Raw genomic sequence first — 23,611 nt, 5'->3', positions numbered from 1 at the left:
TAAGAGTGGATGATATGAGAAGGAAGCAGGAAGGAAAACAATCATTGTAAGATGCAATATTTGTGATGAACAGGGGAGAGGAGAGGAGTAGGGACAGCTTTGAAGCACAGAGATTGCCAAGTTAAAGAGGAGTAATGGGGAGAGAGGTGTGGGTGGATAGGAGTAGAGAGATTGCAGATTGGTAGTATTCAGTACACCAACAATGTGAGGGAGAGGCTTAGCTATCATCTCAGACACAACAGACAATAGGAGCACATGCCCTATCATTACTTATTTGTTCTCTTAGGCTATCTTTTCCCCGCTGAGACTCCCCTTATTTCTCCCTCTGACTCTCTCAACTCTTCGTGTTCATTTAACAGCCACCTCTCCCTCTCCACTTTCAAGACTTCCCCCTACTTTCTTGTTTCTGCACTGCTCTATTGTCTTCTTCTTTTCATCCTTACTTTCTCATATTTTGATCTCTTGTACCTTTTGCTTTCTTGTGCTTCTTTGTTTTCCAGCTTCACTTGTTCTCTTCTTCCAGGCTCTCCTTCTCCTTCTTCCTCTTTGTCTCTTTCCTTCTCCCCTCTTTCTCCCCGTCTGTATGAGCCAGCTGGCAGGCTGTGTGGGGCTTTGTGGTCCAGGGGCAGCTGAGCATGGCTAAACTGCAGTAAGATCGCAGCGTCACTGCGGAGATTACACTACTTGAGTAGTGCAGCTCCACATTGTGTAGGAATGTGTGTGTGTGTGTGTGTGTGTGTGTGGGAGAGGAGAGGGGGTGGGGGGTAAGTGTATGACGGGACTGAATGTGTGTATGCGCGCATATGGACCAAACCTGCTGCCACCAGCAATATCAGCCATGAGTAAACCATGTCTAACTGCTTGCTCTTATCAGGGGTTCATGGCATCACGATATTTCACACAAATTATCCACAGTCTTTAATGTAATGAAGGTTGGATCATTACTGATGCTGAGTGAGTCATTTTAAACCTTCCACTTTAAGTCCTACAATAGGTTACTTTCATATAGATTTCATTGAAATCCTGCCCCCACTGATATGACTTAAATGTGACAAAAAGCTCCAATCTCTTTTTCTGCGGAGGTGGCAGAAGACGGGGGCATGAATCCGATCAAACTGACACGATGTAGTACAAACGTGATTACACGCTGCTCAGTGTAAAGGAGCTGATGACAGTGCGAGCAAGGGGGAAACTAAGGCAAATAAATGAGAAGGGAGCAGAGGGGAGAAGAGAGGAACAGGAGTAAAAAGGAACAGAAATGGGGAAGGGAAATGAGAAGTGAGCCAAGAAATTGGAAAGCAATAGGAGAGGATGCAAGCTGAGAGAAAGAGAAATAGTGGAGAGGTAGGGGAGAGGGGCACAGTGCAAAAGGGGAGGATAGCTGAGAGAAAGGCAGACAAGATAAAATAAGATCAAAGTAGCAATGAAGAGACTGAGAAAAGGAATAGAAGAGGAAAAAATTCAAACTGAGAGAGATACCATAGTATAACCATAGTGTGCACCAGGCACACTGTTTTATGATAGTATCATCATTATGAATAAAACAGGACGGGTGTTTTGAGCGACACTGAAACATTTTGCACCGCTAAGAGCAAAGAGCATCAAAGCATGAAATCAGAGAAGAGGTCGTGATGCAGCTCGGCGCTCCCACGGCTCTCAGGGGGCTCCTCGGGATGTGACAGGGCAGAAAACACTGCACAAGGGTCTTCACCTTCCTCCCCTCTTCCCTCTCATTCTCTCGCCCTATCTAGCAATTATTGAACTCTCCTCCCTCATTACCTTTTTCTCGCTTTTGTCACCCCCTTCGCTGCATTTTGCTCTTTCTTCTGCTGCTCACATATTTCATTTGCTTGCATTTGTGCTAGCTCCTGTATAAATTTTCATTTTTTAATCTCCTCTCCTTTATCTAGGTCCCCAGTGGCTAGTTTGGCAACATCAAAATAAATCAAATGCATTTGTCATATTTTATTACTAATGGATGAATTAGATTTACTCTTTGGTTTTGTGTATGTGTGTTTGTGTGATTGTGAGAGTGTTTTGCTCCACATCTCAGCCTAAAACACCCCCCTCCTTGGAATTTGTCTTGTGTTTAGAGTGCGCCTGTGATGTTGCTGAATATTAACCATTCCTGGAGATGTGTTTTGACATCTCAACACAGCGTCATGGGGCAAAACCTTTTGCTTCTGCCTGAGAGCTCTCCTGACACACTGTCATTTTCTGATGGTGCTCAGAGTCTATATGGGTCATCAAGTCCAAATTCAGCTGCATCTTCAACGAGACGCGTGTAAGAGCTGGCTGCCCATTCAAGGAGTCTTGCTTCCAATGTGTCTAATCAGTACATCTGAAAGTGTGCATGTCTCTTGTATAAGAAACCAAGCTTTTACAATTCATTTTTTCAGCAGAGACCATTTTCAGTCTGGAAATGAGGCTGAACTAAGCTGAAGTCTATTGATTTCATCCCTCTTCATAGTCTGAAGGCACAGGGGAGGACCTACATTTATAGCCTTGCTAAATCAATGGCAGGACAGCAGTAGGTAGTGGTACACAGGGTTAATTAAAATACTGGTTGAAGCTCTTGTTCAGCTTTATCATTTCAAATATGTTCTGTATTGATTGACTGAGCATCAGTCTAATGCAATGTTGAAATATTTCTTTTTCAAGTTTACACCATGTGCAGCTTGAGAAATGAATGATATATTAACTTGAAGTGGATTACTAAACAGAATTGGCTTATGAGGAAAAACACTATTACATGACTTCCACCCAATAAAGCCCCAAGAAATGTTATTCTTTTATTTATAAGAAGCAGATCAGTCAGTGGATAACCTTTAAAACATCATATGATGTGAGTTGACAGGGGTAGACATAATTGACTGATAATAGATTGACTGTTACCTTTGAAAACACAGCAAATGAATCCCACATAAGCTTTAAAATGTAGTACTGGGAAATATAAGTTCATGTGCCAAAAATAGGCTTCCTAACTGCTCACGGTGCCTCTATTTCTGTGTCATTAGTATGACTGAGTCCTGTGAATTGCTTTTAAAAAGAACATTGTGCTGCAGTGTATTCACTGGAAATATGCGTGTATCACTCTGACATCACGCTGAAAGAGGAGTGTGATTTATAAACACATTACAAAGAAATTATTCATGAAGCAAAGAACACAACTTTTCTTTTTACCTGACAGGTTAATGACACAAACTAGCTTTTAGTCTTTTAGCGATGAGACAGACCCCATTTTGTTACAGGAAGCCTTTGCTACTTTTGAATTACAGTTTATTACGTACACTACAGTACATTTCTCTCCCTCTTTGCTGGTGCCAGCACTGCTGACATCATGCTCCGAGATGCCGCACAAGCCGGACAGAACATCAATAAATTCATTACGTAATTAACTGTCCTGAGAGGGATGTACTCATTAGTCAACAGTTTTTATTGCCCTTTTCTTTTTACGGGCATTGAAGTAGCAGGAATGGAAGGTTCTCTCTTTGTCTGTTTTGTGCCAGGCAAGGTTAAAAAAAAAATCTACAAAAAACAAAGTTGATTGTTTGGAAAGTTGCTGCAAATAAAAATGAAAAGGCCTCTGGATATTTGGATGGATGACATTTAAATAGGAGGCCAGTGGGTGTTTGCCTGTGCAGTCTCCCTGTGCACCGTATCTACCCTCTTCCTAATGAAGCAAATGTGAACTGTGCATAGACTGAAGACTTCCGTTAAATTTAGAATTGAATTTATGGCACCTTCAGGGGAGCATCTAGATGGCTGCCAAATGTGACAGATAGCCGGGTTTTGACCCCCTGAAGCAAACAGATATCTACTCACAGCAGAGGAGGAGTGACCTGACTGCAGACATCACAGAAAGGAAATGCATCTTGCTATTAAGTTGTTATTGCAATGGGATGAACAAAGTGTCCCGACGGCAGGCTCCATATATGCTCGATGTGATTGCAGTTATTCTATTCTCTTCTTTTTGTGTTGAATTATAAATACAAAGACCCTCTTATGTTTATATGTCTGCATGTGTCTGGATATGGAGGAAGACAAAACATTGTTCTAATATTATCTGTTATTATATGTTCAATAAACTATTCAGTTTGTAGTAGGCTCAGACAGAAACCTCAAAAAATACATTTATGAATGGAGAAAAATCCAATTGGATTGCAGCAGATACTATATGTCCATGAGGGTTGCTAACCACACAATACCACATACAATGTAGACCAAAGCAGCAATAATAGGCCTCTCTCTCCAGAGCAGAATCATGATGATCAGTGAAAGAAATCAATGCTGTTTTGTTGGAGCATTGATCCCATTTGTGATGAGAGAGATTAAAAGAGAGCAGAGGGCCTTTTTGTAAAGTCACCCTGCATTACTGTTCACATTTGTCTCCTCATTGATCAGAACCTGTTTTCAGTCTTTTACGCTCTGTATCTACTCATCAACGCTAGAGTGTGTTACGGGGACCGAGGGTATTCCTCATTGGGTTTTAGGTTTATTGTAATCAATCGATGCTCTGATGGGCTCCTGTTAGAATAGTGGGAAAGCTATACAGTAGATCTCATTTGTGAAACTCTTTTTCTCATATAGGGATTCGAATTACAGGTGATGATGAAAAAGTTCTCTCATCTGTAACTGTAACATCTGGGAATGTGTGTATGTGTGTGTGTGTGTGTGTGTGTGTGTGTGTGTGTGTGTGTTTATGGTGAGGCAGGCCAAAAAAATATTTATTCAACTTTGAAACATTTTGAGTGATATCAGCACTTGTGTGTGATGACACTCTATTTTAAACTTTTTAAAACAGCATGATCATCTTTAAATTTTGCATTCCATATGGAGTCAGTCGTTCAACATAACTTCCAATTCACTGACATCCATTCAGCAGTAATGGAAGCGCAAGTTTATTGCTGCTCCATATTTTAATTTGGCACTTACCCGTTTGCCAGCGGAGGCACATTTAGAGGACACCAGTCCTGAAACACTTCTTGGCTGAGTGTCAGTGTTTGGTGGCTTTGACTACTTAGGTTGAGACATTTTCACAATGTCTTATTCAAGTTCACATTCACATCAATGAGTATGTATTAATTTTTGTCTCTTTCCTCCTGAAATCTTGCCACCGTGTCTTTGAGCAAGGCATAATTGTTCTTTGGCTGAAATGCTTTATTTAAAATAGCAGCTTCCATTCTGGGAATCTCTCTGATGTGCATGTCTGTAACTTTATCAAAATGTTAAAGCACCTATAATTAATATTTTTATATTAACATTGGATCACATGATCACTTTGTGTGAAAGGGGCCACTTGATCCAGTCTCCTGCAGTCCCTCTCAGCTCGACCAAGTTTTATAGCCCCTTTCAGTTCATTGTTTGGTTTTCAGGCCCAAAACTTTACTGTTTTGGTTCACTCTAAATGCTCTCATAGCATAATTTTCAGCGGGCTGCTGTTTTCAATGAAAAAAACTAGCTGCACAGCACCAAATGGCAGACGGACAAAATAAGTGACTAGCCAGTGAACACAGTGGAACATTTAGCAGCTACAGAATCATAAATTTTCCCCTGGAGTTAGTGGAGACCAAAAGTAGAGCTTTTCAGCTGGCATCAAGAGGCCAAAAAAAAAAAAAAAACAGTGTTTGCAGGTTTAAATAGTGTTCCTAAAGAGTGTGTATATATTTTTTGAAGATATTGTAGCAAAACATATGTGAAAATCCTCTTTGGGTTGACTCATTTATTACCTTACATACAAAATCTGATTAACAAAATGACCAAAATGTTGGCATAATCCTTGGTACAAAAAAAATTACAATCTCATACAAACATATGCACATACAAGAATTTAAAGATTTGAGATAATGCACTATATATTGAAGAAAATGAAAATCAGACCTCTCTGTCCTCTTCACTTTCCAGGCAGTGTTGTTTACTTGGGGATGATGGTTGGAGCGTTCTTTTGGGGAGGGATGTCTGACAAAGTGGGCCGCAGACAGTGCCTCCTCATTTGCATGTCTACAAACGGCTTCTTCGCCTTCCTGTCATCTTTTGTCCAGGGATACGGCCTGTTCCTTGTTTGCCGTCTCGTCGCGGGCTTCGGGTAAGTCTGATTAAGTGAAGGTCATTCTGGGGATGACAAGGATGGCAAGCCTTCAGTTTGAATGATTTGTGAAAGTCAAGCCAAATCTAAAGGCAGGGACGCCTTTATCCTCCATTAGCTTGGCATACTTTCCTCGGCAACAGGATGGTCACACTATCTGAGCATATACAATAGTTATCCAAAATGAAATCAATGAGAGTAAAGAATTAATCACTGTGAGGCAAGCTTCCACTGAGTAGTTGTTGAAAAAAGCAGAGAGCAATTTCCTTTAATGATTACTTAAAGCCTGCTTCTATCTCCCTGCACAACAGAAAGTTTGCAGTGTTTGATTCTTTTACTATAGAGAGTCACTTTATATCTGTCTGTCAATTTTCCTCTCCAGCGAAATAAACGTATCTTCCCTGCTGCTGCAATGCAATAAAAACTATTAACAGCCAGTGATGTTCTCACTTCATTAACAAACAACACTCCGATATACGTTGCAGTTGTTGTATTGCATTCTTAAAGCAGATATTAACAAAAATCTATCAGAGTGTTTAAAAGTGAAAACATTAACAGAAGCAGAGAGCATGTGTCATCTACTCACAAAGAAGATAAAGTGGTGTGGACAGTGATTTATTTTGTCCTCTTTGGCAGTGTAACTGTTCTTTTAAGAGCTAATTCAGTAATTGCATCTGCATCACTCTCCCTAGAGACCTTCAGAGTAATTGAAAAGGCTGTCCAAACTGCCAATGCGACCTGTGCCTTTGAATCATGAGTAGTTTCCACTAAGGGATTTTTTGTGTCGTGTTTGGGGAAAAATTAGGTGTGCTTATTTTTTGCTTATTTTTTGCTTATTGGGACCACTTTGTACTAACAAAGCCATCAATTTATTTATAAAAAAAAAATTCTAAAAAACCCTTTACAGATTAAATGGACTGCATAAAATCTATTAGCTTTTAACATTTAATCGCTACACAGTTTCTGTGACAATATCAAGCTTGTCTTCTCATAGCTGAAGGAACACAAACATATCACAGATGGCAAAGCATGTAAACCATAAATGAACCATATGTGAAAGTTGTAAAACATTAATGTTACTGTTTTGGTTTTGGCTCTACCTGCCTCTAACTAACTTTCCTGTTCTCTCTGGTTCTTGCAGGATAGGAGGCGCTGTGCCTATCGTTTTCTCTTTCTTTGCAGAGGTGTTATCCAGAGAGAAAAGAGGCGAACACCTCAGTTGGCTGTGTATGTTCTGGATGATTGGTGAGATCTATGCATCTGCCATGGCATGGGCCATCATACCACACTATGGTGAGTTTATCAGTTAGAAAAAATAATGTACACCCATCTGGGTTAGGCTAGGTGTTAGGCAGGGGCATCATGATTTATAATGTAGACATGCACAACGAGAGAAACAACAGCAGACATGTAGAGGGATGCAGAATCTTTCAAATGGATGTTATCTTTAGTGAAACCCTCAAAAGGATGAAGTTTATACTGATGAGAAGCTGGCAATGTGACTTTATGCTAAACTCCTGACTAAGAGGTTACAAAACTGTACGACTTCCCCGTGTCTGTGTGTTAAGTTTTCCCTGCCATGAGAATCAATCACCTAATAGCTCTGAGTGGCTGCAGGCAGGGAGAGGCAGAGGTTAAGAGATTAACGTACGCATGGATACCATTGAGCAGACACGCTGAAACGGTGAGGGTAGGCCTGTGGGAGAGAAAAGGCTGTGATTTATAACAATACTGCATTAGATATCAGCTTCACTCATCATAAAAAGAAAAAGAAATAAGGGAATGAGCTCTCCTTTTCTCCTCTTCTCCCACTCGCATCTCTCACACTTCTTCCCTGCTTTTTTTAAAACCTGCTGTCCCTTCCTTTTACTGCCTCCCCTCTCCTCCTGTTTTGTACTCTCCCCATCTCTCTGTCTAACTCCGTCCTTCCTTTTATTACCTCTCCTCTCTCTCCATTCTCTGTCTCCGCAGTGTTCTTCTTGATCAAGCATAATTAGGTTTTTCTCCTTGCTCTAATAGGACAAAGCTACAGCTAGAGGTGATTTATGGCCAGTCCATGCTTTAGCCAACCTGTGACATCAGTGAGATACAGTGTGTGTATGTGTGTGTGTGTGTGTGTATTTCTGGAAGTGACATGGATGATACTGGGCTGCAGCCACATACAGGTCTTCATCAAGGGAAATTGAAGGCAATAACATCTGACACTTTACGAGGTCATTCAAGTTAACACACACACACACATGAAAATACACGCGGGGCGACGCCAAATTTCAATTATGGAGTTTCTGACGAAGCCAGTTTTCTTACACACAGAGGGGTGCACACACACACACACACACGCACACACACGCATAAACGCACACACTGCTCATATCAATGTGCAGAAGCACACTGGTGAAGACTTGCAGAACCCTCTGAAACCAGAACAAGTCTTCATGAAGAGACTCTGCTGTCAGATCTGCTGATATCGTATTGAAGGGTAGTAGTGGCCTTTCTTTGCTCGCTACCACGCCGCCTCTCTTTCTCTGAGAGGGGATTACGTGTCTCGCATACATACTCCGGCAACCCGATGGTTTTATGTTTTCCCTAAAGTGCTGCAGTGCCTGTAACCAACAGCACTGTGATGTGTGGGCAAAAAAGTGGCCAAATGCCTCATGCGGAGATACTTTTATGTCTTCGAACGAAGACACCAGTGACAGGTTATGATACAAGTGCCTCAACACTGGTGTTTAATACACCATTAGAGCTCTCATTTATCTTCTACACTCCCTGACTCCTAATGTCTCCCAAAACCCCCCTGCCAGACTCACAGCTGGAGCCCTGAAGGAGGTCTGCTCGGCACAGATCCTCATCACACTGACAGAAGAGTTTGAAGAGTTTACTTGCTGCCAAGCGAGCCCACCACCGGAGTAACCTCGTTATACACTGCTCAGATCTACAGATTAAAGATTAAATACCCTCAGCGGACTCTACTGCGATATCTATCTATCTATCTATCTATCTATCTATCTATCTATCTATCTATCTATCTATCTATCTATCTATCTATCTATCTATCTGACTGGGGCTGGGAGTTGTGTAGCACTGCTGACTCAGTCATCCATAGACTTAGTCAATTATGTACATAATCCCTGTAATGAGATTTCCGATGGCATGAGTGAAACACTAACCCTGAGGGGCAGGAAGCCACGCTACATTTCTGTAGAAAAGGCAATCACTGCTGAACAACTCCTTTCTTTTCTCTCTCTGTTACTCTGTCTCTTTTTCTCTTTATTCCTTTCTCTCTCTCTCTGAGTCACTTCACATACATACACACACTCAAACACACACGGAAAGGTAGGGAAATAAATAAAGGGACTCTACACCCAGGCAAGACAATGTCTACGAAAGTCATTACTCCTATACTGCCCAACAAAAGACACTGAAATGTGTGCTATCACTCAGAAAAAAAAAACTTTTACCCTTGACAGCCTGCTTGTACTGTATGTACAGTATATGAAAAGATCACATCTATTATGTTTGTCTTGTATAATGTTGTATTATATTACACACAAATTCACCAACAGCAAATATAAAAAGGAATTAATTCCAGTTTTACTTTTTTTGCTTTTTTCCTTCTGATGTTGTCGCTCGACGTTTACCTTTGTAATGTTCTTTGACTGCTTCCTACTGAGACATGCTCGTGTCTTGTGGGAGGCATCCGTCACTTATCCTCCCACCCCCTATTTGAAAATTGTTGTTTTTAGCAGTTGATATGCATTGCTATCAAAGCCAGATTTTAATATGCTGTGAGATTAATTCAGCAGCCTTTTTCTGGCATAACCATTAGCGTTAATGCCCCCCCACACACACACACACAGACACACACCCTGACTCCCCTCCTACGCCTGTTGATGGATAATGGCGCTGTTCCCTTTGGAGCAGCATCTCCATGAGGCACGATCTGTCGAGAGACGTGGGAGGTCACGACTGACACGGCAACCCCTTTCTGTGCTTCCAAAAAAAAAATCTAAAAAACGAAGACAATGACAGCGCAAATAGAAATCTACATGTGCATTTGTGATTGCGTTCTGTCTTATCCTTGCTTTATTATGTATATACTTTTATATATAAACTCTTGCAAATGAAAAAATGATGTACCAAATAATCCCATATATGAGGAGAAGAATATTCTTCCATAAATTTACTCTAAATTACAGCATTACATAAAGTCATATTTTGCCACTCTGTTTAGCTCTATTAGGAAACATCTTTAGTCAGTTTATTCACAAATTTTGTTTGTCAGATATTGTACAAGATAAACATGATTGTTGTTTATGTGTTGTTTCAACTAAAGGTATCGAATCTTTCATTATTTCAGTCTTTAAGACGCAATACTCTGCTTTCCTTTCTCCGCTGAATGATTTAGGAAATAATCACCTTTATTTATTTGAAACATTTTCACAAAATGGTTTTGTGGAAATGCATGACGATACAGTGAGTGTCTTATTTCAAAAGGGAAACAAAAATTGAATAATGTATGAATGTGTGTGTATGTGTGGGTGGAAGTATGGCATTATGGCATTATGTTAGTAGTGTCGGTGTCATCTGCGTATGGTAATTTGTGTTATTAATTTCTGTGCTTATTTTCTCTGTCAATGCAAGTTTTTACGTGTTGGTGCGGATGTGTGTGTGTGCTTCTCCCCCCTTTTGTGAGCATGTGTAAATGTCTGTGCATGTGTGTGTGTGTGTGTGTGTGTAGCGCATGTTACAATGATTAATGAGTCTGGGAGAGTGCCTGTGGGCTGAGATCAGGTGCAACAAGATTTAACTTAGCAGAAAACACTCAATTCCTTTCCTACACATTCAATTAACCCGTCCCTTCTCTCAGCTCCCTCTGCAGAGCCATTCATCTCGGAGCTTACACATCACTCTGCTCTGGCTGTGGAGAGCTCTCATTTAAATATCATCTTTCATTTAAAGCCCTTTTGTGTTCACAGTATGAGGTTCATACATAACATTTAGACTCAGCCTCTCAGATCAAATGGCCCAGTCAGCCTCTGATAAGGATATACATTAGTATCTACAGTACATCTAATATTATTTAGTCGCTGATCCCTCAAAGGATCGTTTCAAGACTATCTGAGTAATCATATTTGCTTTTATTATGCCCCTGTGAATTTAAGATTGGGTAAATAGCCACCTGCTGGTTTCAAATAGTGTGCTGAACATTAGTGTGTAATTCATAAATAAGACACTGTGAATTGTTGTCTGGTCTGAGACACGAGCATTTATGACCAGAAATATTCCCTGTAGTCATTTGTCACTCACTTTATTTTCAGGATCAGGATCTTTGAATGGATACCAACATACTGTTCATCTTTATCAGCAAAACAAAGTGAATACATTAGACATCTGTTCAAACACACCCAATCATCTTTGAAATTATGACAATATGCCAAACACAAATAATCTGTATCAACAACAATGAAAGCTGCACTAATAAATATTTTATTTTATATATATAATGGATCAAATGATGTTGTATGATGATGTGTAATGTGAAAGATATAACTTGTAATGATGAATCTACATGCCTGACTCTCCATTTACCTTGGTGTTTTAGCCTCTTTTCAGCAAATTGTTTTAATTTAGCTCCCAAACTCCACTGTCATCAGTCTGCAGTAGGAAGCTGTTTTCCACAATAAAGCACTAATAAACCCACTGTGTGCTACATGCCCAGCACCAAACTGCAGACAGACAAAGTTAGCAACTAGCTGGTGAATATATTGGAGCATTCAGGAGCTAAACAGCCATCTATTCTTCTCAGGAGTTGGTGGAGACCGGAAACAGAGCTAAAAAGGGAGGCAATATTGGACTTACATTCATCTGGTGGACAGAAACACAGCTCCACATGAATGCTAATGTTGCTCTGTGTCTGCTGGTTCTATAAATAGACTATTTTTGTCAACTGTTGATGTTGATGTAGTGGAATATGGTGAACAGCTCAGTTGTTGGATCATCTTGATAGCATTGTTGAATTAATATTGTTATCATCAGGTTGCATTTGAGGATTTCAATTGCTAATGATCTGAATTATATGATGTTTGATCTATTTATTTCAATAGATACTTTACAGCTTTAGAAAGGTGCACACCGCTTGTAAGAAAATGTAAATGAAGCACTTGTAAAATCATCAAATATTTAAACGCATTCACTTCCTAATTTGCATTTGTCATCCATCATAATCTGAACTGGTTGTCACTGCTGTGGCGTGTCACTGTTTACAGGATGGAGTTTCAGTATGGGTTCAGCGTACCAGTTTCACAGTTGGAGGGTGTTTGTGGTCGTCTGTGCCCTGCCCTGTGTGTGTGCTGTGGTGGCACTTACCTTCATGCCCGAAAGTCCCAGATTTTACCTTGAGGTAAACAGATTTCTCTGAATTGTTACAGTTCAGCAAATGTTCACACTGAAATTGTTCTGATATCTCCTGAATCTGCCGCATCGGCCGTATCTTCAAGAAGGCAGCCTCACGGTGCTGTGTCAGTGTCAACAACTGTCTGTGCTTATCAATTTTACATTTTATATCTTTATAATAATATGTCAGTCAAATAGTGAGTATTTCCCAACAGATGTTTAATCAGACCAAACAGTGTGAGTCATCCAAAACTCTTGGATAAGGCCTTATATGCGACTGAAAAATAGAAGCCTAAAGATCAACGCCAGTAGGTTTCTGCTGCAGGATAATTACCCTTTGAAGTAAAATGAGTCACCGTTGTCGTGACTCTCATGATTTTGGCCTAGGAATCAAAGGAGTGTATTTATGTACAGTATATATGATTGTGGATAGGAGACGGTTGCCATCCCTGAGTAAGGGAGACTGGTGCTGATTGCATGAATTTATCTTGTCTTCTCTCTCCCTCGCTTTCCCCCCTGTCAGGTGGGGAAGCACGATGAAGCCTGGATGATCCTCAAACAGATCCACGACACCAACATGAGAGCGCGTGGGCAACCGGAGAAAGTCTTCACCGTGAGTGTTTGTTTCTCCTGCACGCTGTCTTGGCTGGGTTTCTGGATGCTTAAGGAAGCAAAGAGGCTTATATTCTGCCACCGCTGGGACAGGCTTTAACACATTCTCTGTGCAGGATCATATCTGAATTATGATGGTTCTGAAAGCTGTTTTGTGTCATTCAGGCTTATTTGCTGCATGAACTGCACTTTGGGAAAGCCTCTTAGTCAACATGTTTCTTGAATTGATCATGTACTCTAATACCACCTGTTCATATTCAACTCCTTGATTCTGATTAGATTTTCATTCCAGTTATCGTTTGCTTTCAATACTGTTTGAAATGAGGGATTAACACATAGAAATAGAGAAAAAAAACCTAATAAAATTGACACCTACAATACATTAATTCATAATCATAGTGATGTCACTGAGCTATTGTACTACTGTAATTATTTTGTTTCCTGTGGTTAATTTCCCAGGTAAACAGGATCAAGATCCCAAAGCAGATGGATGAACTGGTGGAAATGGGCTCAGAGTCTGGAAATCCAGTTTCCAAGGCTTTCTTTCGGATAAAGGCTGAAATACATGGGGTAAATGTTTTCGTATTTCATTGTATCTTAAGGTCAGCTGTTTAACACATTTATGTCCACTTACCCCACCCCAAATATGTCTTTTAATTACATATACCGCAAAGTGAAATTGATCTCTTGTCTCTCTTTAGATCTATATGAATCTCATGAAGTGTTTCAACTACCCTATGAGAGAAAACATGATGCGGCTAGCCATAGTGTGGTTCACACTGTCATTTGGGTGAGCTTTCTGATCTCATTTATGTCACAGAAAAATCTAGTCTAATTTTTTTCGCTCAGATAATAGCACAAGGCAGTCAGGCTTGCGGCCACATTGCATTTCTGTCATTGTGATTTCTCTGCTGTGCAGAAGTTGCGTGGTTGCGTGAAATCAATCATAGTCCTGTGGATCAATACTGGTCCATTGGTGTCTCAGTCTCAGGAGCAGAGATAGGAGTGAAAGCAGCCAGGGATTTAAAAAAAGCACACCCTCAAAACACTCTTTAAAATCAAACAGAAACCACAGGTGTCTCCCGGTCTTCTGCTGTGTATGTCTACTTCTCTGCCTCTCTGATTGCACATTTAAGAGTCTACCTATCCGTGTTTTTGTCAGATCTCAGTTGAAAATCAACATTATTACGCTGATCAATTGACAAAATAACCTCCTGCTATCCTGATGATATCCCTATGTATTCTGCTGGTTGCAGGTATTACGGCCTGTCAGTCTGGTTCCCTGATGTTATCAAACACCTTCAGGCAGATGAGTATGCCTCTAAAGTTAAGATCCACACCAATGAACGCATCGAAGACTTCACCTTCAACTTTACCCTGGAGAATCAGATCCACAGAAATGGCCTCTTCATCAATGATAGGTAGGAGAAGTCAATTTACGAGCAGGATAAGTGAAGGCAAAATTATACGGATAATTGTTGAGTTTATAATTTTAATCAGAGATCCTACAATTGAACATATTTTAAGCTATAAAAATATAATTATAATAATTACACATACTGTGATAAATCATTGAAAGCACAATGCTACTTTGTCTCTTCAGATTCATTAGCATGAAGCTGAAGTCCGTCACTTTTATCGACTCAACCTTTCGTAACTGCTTCTTTGATGATGTCACATCGGTGGGCTCCTTCTTCCGTAACTGCACTTTCATTGATGCATTCTTCTTTAACACAGGTGAGACCATTAGAATTAAAGACCCTTGAACTCTTGCTTTGACATGAATACACAGTTTGAGCAACATGTTTTGTCATTTTGTATTCTCTGATTCATCAGGTGAAATTGACAAATGGTTAAAAGGAAATATGGCAGACAAAACCACAGAAAACACTGATTTCCTCTGTGCTGTTATTGTCAAATTGTGATTTATTGTATTCTCTGTGCAGACATCGATGACTCCAAGCTGATTGATGGCACAGAGGTGATCAACAGCACTTTCACCCACAACAAGACGGGATGCCAGATGACGTTTGATGACGACTACAGTGCCTACTGGGTTTACTTTATCAATTTTCTGGGGACTCTGGCTGTTCTGCCCGGCAACATTGTGTCCGCCCTGCTCATGGACAAAATCGGGCGTCTGTCCATGTTAGGTAAGAAAGAGGGGTTCATGTTTGTGTGTATGGAGGAAGGTGAGTGTACAGTGGAGTAATTGGTTTTCACATGTAGGATGTTGAAATGATTCATGCTATGGATGTAACATCCATAGCATGAGAGGCAATTTTGAACATTACTTAAATGAATGTCACTAACTCTTTCTCTCTGTTTGTGTCCATCAGGTGGATCCATGGTCTTGTCAGGCATCAGCTGTTTCTTCTTGTGGTTTGGCACCAGTGAGTCCATGATGATTTTCATGTTGTGCCTTTACAACGGCCTGAGCATCTCTGCCTGGAACTCCCTGGATGTGGTCACAACTGAGTCCTTCCCTACTGTTAGGAGGTGAGGGGACAAAATAGTATATAGTTGTTTAGACTTGCTAATGGATTTCCATACACTGGAAAGACATATGAGTAAAGACAAAGAGATTATTCAATCAACTTTAACACATTTCTCTCTCTTCTCTACTTTTTACCTCCATGTCCCTGACTTTTCTCTTCCCGCAGAGGGACAGGATTTGGGTTCTGCAACGCTTTGTGTAAGCTGGCTGCAGTCTTGGGGAACATGATTTTTGGTTCCCTTGTTGGCATCACGAAGGCCATCCCCATCCTAATGGCCTCATCTGTGCTGGTGGGGGGAGGTCTGGTGGGTCTCCGGTTGCCTGACACCAGGGCGAATGTCCTCATGTAACACCAGCATGACGCTCATCAGCTGGGGTGAAATGGAAATAAAATCCTCTTGAATCCAAGAGGAAGTCCAGGGAGCAGTGAACAAGGAATGCAAATGGCTTGGTTCATACACATCTTAACACTGTTAAACACGTTTAACTTAACTGTAGTTGACTAAACTGTAGTTTAGGTATAACGTTGGATTGAAACCCATTTTTTCACCATGTGTTTGACTTCTATCATACCAAACATTAGATTCCTTGCAAGTTAATAATAAGCTCAGTCATTTTGTGAATTTATTGTCTGAAGATTTCACATGACAGAGCTGAGAAGTTGCACAGGTTCTGCTGCTGAGACTTTGGTTTAATTTTATTCAGTGGATGGCTGTACCTTCCAGCCGCAGCCATAATCTTGTGTGGAGTCACTGCATGGTTAAAGCTCAAGGCTTTTAATATTGATACAGTCTTATTAAGACAAGCCAGATGGGGAGAAAAGAGAAAAACAAGCTGTAATGAGCACAGCCAGCCTGCTGTGTGATAACGGAGGGAATAGATGATCAGACAGAGCGGACACACGACACAGATGTATGACAGCTGGTTTGCCCACAGGACCCACATACACAGGACATGTTGCAGACAGTCAGCATACACAAATCCATAAACACTCACATGTAGATATACTTTTTGTCCAAATCCATGTCTTAAAATAGACTCATACTCGCATATAATTATACTCTCCGTCCCATTCTGCACTTGGACCATACACACAATACTGTTTTTGCTCAACATGACATTTTCTCAGATACCTGAAACCTTTTCAAAGTAGATAATTCACATAAGATACCAAGCCCTTTGCATTACCTACCCAACCAAGAATAAAAAAGGCCATATTGAAAAACTGTATTTTCTTGTACCAATAATTGTATGGTATGTTGAATCTGAGGACTTTCATTTTATTTATTGCTGTGTAGTTGTGAAGTTGGAATGATGAATTATTCATTTTATCCAAATGTTGTTATTCTAGGCCCCCTTCCTTGTGTTGTGTTGTGTTATCGTACCAAAGCTCTCTGATGAGCACTCCTTATGATTTATGTTGGTTTTGCTTGTGGCAGTGACGTTGATAATGACATGTCATGCTGCTTCCTTCCTTTTAAAAATACTGAATGGCCTTTTTAAATGTGCCTCTCCTTAACTGGAGCAGTCTGCCCATAGTCATGTGGTGTCCTAAGGAAAAGACAGAAACTTAATAGGAAGTATATAAATAGAATGATCATTAAGTTTTTGTGTATATATGTGAAATATGTGGCCAATGCAGTATTTTATTAGGGTGTCAATTCATTTCCTAAACCTCATCTCTTAGGTTAGACATTCCTGTTTGGATAAAAATCTTTATTTTTGTGAAATAAGCCTCTTCCTCTCCAGAGATTAATTCCACTACTATACTCTAGGTAACAATGAGCCATAATATGATAAAATGGTGTAAATTACCTAGCACGACTGCAAAGTAATAATGTAAATAACAGCCACCTCTTTATGAGGGATAATTGGTGCCATTCATGATGAAAATGTCTCCTAAGGAAACTTCTTAGTTTTTTGACCAAATCTTAAAACATCTGAGTAAAATTCAACTCAATTATGTTTGCATAATTGTTACATATATGGAATTCAAATTCTGCCATAATCTCTCACTTAAAAACATGATCTGTTATGTATATCTTGTTTTTCAATCAGAAACACAATGCATACTGCTGAAGATAATGATGATAAGATAAGATAAGATGGGTAGATAAGATACAATAGTTAAGTTATTAGTTTAAATGTTAAAATGCCTCTAAAAACTTTAATTGACACTAATTGACATTTCTCAAATACACAGCAATTCAGTTGCTTTCAGTCCTGTTTTATTGACGCCCATGGATTGTATTTTCTCTGGCTTACAGCCTGTGCCCTCCTGCTTTTCTCTGCACGCGCATCTGTATCTCTGATTGCAGCATAGAGCTAGTTTGCCCTTTCACTGCAGTTGGTTCTCTCAAGGCTATACAAAACAAACAAACAAACAAACAAACAAAGACAACTTACAGGCTTCCAAGCTGGCACATATGCATCCATTTCCATTAACCTAACTGTCTCTCTGATTTTATAAAATCTGTGAGAAATACATAATAAAATGTGCTGCTATTGCGCAACAGATATTTTTTGACCACATGATTTAAATATTTTTGAGTATGGCATACTGATTCTAAATAAATGCACTGATATAAAAAGCAATGACTTTTGCCCAGTGTCAGTGCAACACTACTAACTGCTGTCAGTAGCAAGAATAACAGAGGGATCTGTACAGTCCTGGATGTGTTAAAACCTTAATTAGTGGCAGATCTACCTGATGTGTTACACTGGGGAGAAATCATATCACCTATTTTGTTTGAGGTATTTGGAGTATTGCTTATATGTACTGTATTTATGTGTGTGTGCGTGTGTGTGTGTGAGAGAGAGAGAGTGTGTATGCTTGTGTCAGTGTGTGCAAGCATGCGTGTGTGTGTGCATATACCCAGCTGCGGGCCTACGTATGCATTTAGTGTAAATAATGTACATATCAAAGCTGATATTGGTGGACGTCTGGGTTAAATGTGTTTAAGCTCCTCGATCGACTCATGTGTCTCCTGCTTTGTCCAAGCGATAAGTCCATCTGCTGTACCTCTGTTGTACATCTCTGTGTGTCCGTGGCTTTAAGCCCCTATTCACCCGCTACTCTTCGTGTGCGTGTGTGTGCGTGTGTGTGCACAAACTTGCATGTATGTAAGAAATCTTCTATTCTTTTGTGCTCAACTTTGTGTTCTTATTGTAAATTCTTCTGGCAGAAAATGATGGCAATATTCTGATTTTTGTTGAGGAAAAATGTGAATGTATCACTCTTGTAAGTTCTGTTCATCCATTTTATGGAGGTAATCAAATGTATGTGGAGAATTAAGTTGTATGTTATTGTAAAGGGCCTGCCAGTCATAGGATGACTGAGCTGTATGTTCAGAGGTCCATAAGTGTGAAAATATGTGAAGAAATAATGATGCCCTGTGAATAATGTTAGAAACTGGAAAGGCAGGGATTGCAGACTGTGCTGCTTTTGAACATATATACAATAAAAGTTATGTTCTCTAGCAAATTACGCAATGCATTTATTTCATAAGCATTATGTCAAACCTCACAGAGTAAAATTCATCTCCATACTTTATATATTACAATACTGCACTTATATATAATATCAAGATTGATTTTTTATTATTTTCTAACAAACACACAATTTTGGGGAGAAATTATGCAAAAACAGACTTGCAGTGACAACTTTTCCCTTTGTTCAATTAGCTTATTTGCATGTTCATAAGTATTTTGTTACATGTGCACTTCAGAGGCTAAAGATACAATAAAAACTCAGTTGCCACTTTATCAAGTACAAATAGCTGAAAGTAGTGTAGTCTAACACAACAGCTCTGCAAGTCCTACCTTCATGAAAAGATATATTTTTGTTCAAACTATTTTAGAGACATGTTAATTTAACTTTATGGTCATTGGTAGTTTGTGGTGCTATTGGATTGCATTGCATTATACTGAGAGGGGTTTATAACATTTAGTCTACAATTATGGACATAAAAGAGATGGAAAACATACTGAACCACCTCTCACCCATAGCTGGCAACTGAGAGTAAATACAAGCAGAGAAATGCATACACTATACACCTGTGTGCCCTTCACTCGTAATAATCTCTAGTTAATGCTGCCACCTAGTGGCTGAGTTCAAGTACTAGTGTTATTACAGTTTTTCTCAGTCGTTTTGACACATTTCTCAGATCGGAATTGAAATTCTCAAAACTACTTGTTCATCCTCCACATCATCTAGTCACTTGTGCACATACTAAAACCAATTTCTCATTCTTTTGAACAAATTGTAAATGCTTTGACACAGTCATGTAAATGATTATGTACAATTGTCTGCTGTTTCCTACATTATCAATTGCTTATGTCATGTTGATCAAAATGTATTATACTGGTTCTATGTTGAATAGTCTTACCCCCCAAAACATCTAGGCATTAGTTAAAATAGCTCAGAGGTGCATCTCATGAACCTTCACTTGGCAAGCATATAATATATGCTCGCCAAGTGCACAACACAGTGTTACAATTTCTGACAATGGAAGAACAACAAGGAAATGAACAGAGTTGACAGCCGGGAAGAAGAAGAGGGAGGCAAAATGGAGGACACAAAGAAGGACACATTTGGGTGCATTACCAAACCCAAACAAACAAAAATGTGATACAGCTTTTCTCAGTTGCTTTGGTACATTTCCCGAATCATCCTTAACATTTGCATAACAGTAAGTGCATTTCTCAAAACAATTCGTACAAACAGCACCACACAATGGATTACCTGCAAAAGGCTGTAACTTGCTCAAAATCCTTAGTTTATCTCTCAAAAGTAAATATTTAAGTCACTGAACCTGTCAGTGCCATCTGAATGACAAGTGATTCTGTCATTGTTTACAAACAAGATAGTCAAAATGCTTCGCCATGTTGTCAATATAACAGAGTACTCTGTAAGTATTTTCTGATGTAAACAAAGGTTTTGATGAAAATGATTGAAACACTGCCACCCCTGTGAGGTAGTCCTGGAGTCCTGTGTGGGAAAAATACAGTAATGCAAAACACAAGACACAAGAGTACAATTATGTCCTTGGCCTCCTCTACCTCTTTTTTTTTTTTGCCTCCCTACCCTTCTCCATGCAGCCTTACTCCTCTTCTTCTTCTTCACAACTGTTGACCCTGTTCATTCCCTTGTTGTTCTTCCATTGTCATAAATTGTAACACGGTGTGTTGTTGTGCTCTGTCTATATATGTTTGCCAATTGAAGGTTCGTGAGATGCACCTCTGAGCTATTTTAGAGAACTGGTTGATCATTGGTTGATCTAACACTTGACACATTTCCCTTCATTAGTGAAAGTCAAGATTCACCTGAGAACAATTGGTCAATTCAGGACACATTTACAAAAAAAAAAAAGTCTAATAGAAATGTATTGAAAATATGCTTGACAGATTATGACAACTGGTTCAACCATTTTGCATGTGATGACTTATGCAATGAACTGATGACTAGATGTTTTTTTGGGGTGAGACTATTAACAGAGAACTAGTATAATGTATTTTGATAATGTAGGAAACAACAGACAATTGTACATAATAATTTGCATAAATGTGCCAGATGATTTGCAATTTGTTTAAAAGAATGAGAAACTGGTTTTATGTTGTGCACAAGTGACTAGATGATGTGGATGGCCGAGCAGTCGTTTTGAGATTCTCACTTTTGATTTGAAAAAAACTGTACGCACAAGTTTTGTGTTAGTGGTTGTGGTTGTGGTGGTGTCAGTATTTACGGTGTTTTTTTCCCTAGTGGAAGTAAATGCAGCATGAGCCACCTTTTGGCCAGCAGGTGGTGCAGGGTGTTAACCTCCATCTCCTGTCCCGTCAAACATTTCACCTCACAGAGAGAAGTAGCGGCGGCAAGATAACACAAAGTAGTTTGTTCAGGACTCAAGCCCAAGAAGCGCACACCATGGGGATTGTCTGCCGCAAGTGACAGTTGGCGCTTTGATGAAACTTTTGAAGGCTGTTGTAGCCCCATTTTTTTGTCATTTTTTCCCCTCCACAGTTAGCTTCTCTAGTTATTTTATTCACATCAATATATCCTGACTGAGGCGCGGCATATTGCGGCTGTAACGGTAACGTTAGCTAAAGTTATTTTCAGTTCAGACGAGTTCACCAGTGGAGGAAACACGGCAGGATGTACCATGAAGAAACCGCAACTTTACAAAAGCCACGATATGGAAGTAAGTTGCACTCTTTCTAACGGGGTTCAAGCTAACCTTGTGTCTTTACTGGGTTAAAGGACAGACCGTGAATACAAGCTAATGTAACGTGCCATCACAGCAACAGGTGGCTCAGCAGCACCTGGCGTCTGTTAAAACCAGTAAGATACCTTTAGTAGGTGTGGCAGTCGCTGACAGTCGTGTAAAATAAAAATGAGAAGTGGTTAAAGGTGATGGAGGTTTTTAGGTTGAGGACTCAGATTTTTGTGAATTAAACTTACAAGGTGGGTTAGTTCAGGGTCCAGACAAAAGATGCTGTGACCTGGAGACTTAGCTAACCTGTAGTTTTCCTTCACACTTCTCCTAAAACACCTCAGTGTTTTTTTTTAATCTATTTATTTAATGGTAGCAGACAGCATATCAGCCTGTCTACACATAAGGCTTTTTTCTCATAGGTTAACCATTAACTTTGGATTTTGCTGCTGTGGAGAAATCCATGACTAACTCAATGAGCAGGTCAAGAATGTAACCACACATTTCAGGTCTACAACATAAAGTCAGGGTTTTACTATATGTAGGCCTATCTTGTCACAGAACAGCATCTGTGGGCAAAGTACAACTTTGAGAGATAAGGCCAGCCATTTGTGTCTTTATTGTGGTCTTTTTTGCCACTTTGGACCATTGAATTTCATTGACCAACACTGTCTGTCCTGCATACAGACACATGGAGGGGTGTGTCTGTACAGCACAAAGACTGAGACACTGTAGACTTATGAACCAACAATGTCTCTTCAATTTGTTGGCCTGAGTAAGTTTCTGCTACATGTGTTTTAACTATAGCAAAGTCAAAGGAATTAATTTCAGTAAATGTCAGACTAACCTTAGTTTATGGATTTTCCTGTGAAATGGACTGATCCAAAAGCAAAGTTAGTCATGATTTGTAACTCCCCAGTGCCTCCCAAAAGGTTTGGTAGAATAACCCTGCAGCTAAACAACAGCATGAGTCATAATCATAGAGCCAATAACTCGGGTCCGGTGATCCTGTGACATACAAAAGCAACAAACCCCATCCTGAGGGTTAAATATAACGCTCAGTGCAAGAGTGCACACAGGCCCTTGCAGGAAGTGTGTGAGGAGTCAGAAGGGGTAATGGCTGCAGCATGGTTCCTCTACCTCTGAGATGAGTGAAATACACATTTGCATCTTCTTAAACCGCGCAGCTGGGCCTCCAATCTGTGGTTGGATGGCCGGATGTTGTATTTACAACGTGAGAGAGGAGGACATTTCAGCCGAGGCTGAACATCCTATTTTGTTTGTGTGTGTGTGTTTACAATGTATGCGTTTGACTTGTGTGTCTGTTCACATGTGAGAATTAAATGTCATCTATCTATTAAGACTTAATGGATGGATGTGTGAGCAGGTGGCAGATGAATAGACAGAAAGTGCTTGAGAGGTTTAAAAGATTCAGATTAGCCCCATAGAGGCTAGATTGAATAGCGCTGCAGCATAGTACAATAATACAATAAATACATAGCAGCGTACAAATTCACACAAATAAACCACTACAGAACATGTTATAGCAGTAAGTAATTAAAGCACAGTACTAAGAATTACAGATCTGCGCTTTTCCCCACTCCACTGGGCATTGGGATTAGATTGAACAGGCTAATGAATCAACAGGTTTAATCACTTTAACTTGGCATCACAAGAGGCTGTAATGTTCATGTAACCCATGTGGACAAACAGTAGACTCTGGTGTCTTTGGTGTTTGCATGTTTACTGAATCTTACTTGATGTCCTAGACTCTCATAAAGAAGAATAAAAAGCGTGATCTTCCATGTGAAA

At 39.8% G+C, this 23,611-nt stretch overlaps 2 protein-coding genes across 3 annotated transcripts in view; both read left to right on the top strand.

Moving 5' to 3' along the window:
* The window catches only part of sv2ca (synaptic vesicle glycoprotein 2Ca), a 30,641-nt gene extending 12,974 nt beyond the window's left edge, over positions 1 to 17,667 (top strand). The window contains exons 3-13 of the mRNA XM_044369961.1: positions 5,905 to 6,085; positions 7,227 to 7,378; positions 12,355 to 12,488; positions 13,005 to 13,094; positions 13,553 to 13,663; positions 13,795 to 13,883; positions 14,350 to 14,514; positions 14,697 to 14,830; positions 15,040 to 15,246; positions 15,433 to 15,592; positions 15,757 to 17,667. Coding sequence (XP_044225896.1) covers positions 5,905 to 6,085; positions 7,227 to 7,378; positions 12,355 to 12,488; positions 13,005 to 13,094; positions 13,553 to 13,663; positions 13,795 to 13,883; positions 14,350 to 14,514; positions 14,697 to 14,830; positions 15,040 to 15,246; positions 15,433 to 15,592; positions 15,757 to 15,940 — 1,607 coding nt within the window. The 3' untranslated portion in view covers positions 15,941 to 17,667. The remainder of the gene's footprint in view (positions 1 to 5,904; positions 6,086 to 7,226; positions 7,379 to 12,354; positions 12,489 to 13,004; positions 13,095 to 13,552; positions 13,664 to 13,794; positions 13,884 to 14,349; positions 14,515 to 14,696; positions 14,831 to 15,039; positions 15,247 to 15,432; positions 15,593 to 15,756) is intronic.
* A 3,757-nt stretch (positions 17,668 to 21,424) lies between these two features.
* The window catches only part of iqgap2 (IQ motif containing GTPase activating protein 2), a 37,270-nt gene continuing 35,083 nt past the window's right edge, over positions 21,425 to 23,611 (top strand). For both annotated transcript variants that reach the window (XM_044369915.1, XM_044369905.1), the window contains exon 1: positions 21,425 to 21,787. In XM_044369915.1, coding sequence (XP_044225850.1) covers positions 21,742 to 21,787 — 46 coding nt within the window. In that variant the 5' untranslated portion in view covers positions 21,425 to 21,741. The remainder of the gene's footprint in view (positions 21,788 to 23,611) is intronic.

This window comes from Thunnus albacares, chromosome 2, assembly GCF_914725855.1.
Source record: "Thunnus albacares chromosome 2, fThuAlb1.1, whole genome shotgun sequence".
NCBI lineage: Eukaryota > Metazoa > Chordata > Actinopteri > Scombriformes > Scombridae > Thunnus > Thunnus albacares.
This window is presented reverse-complemented; position numbering and strand designations above follow the sequence as displayed.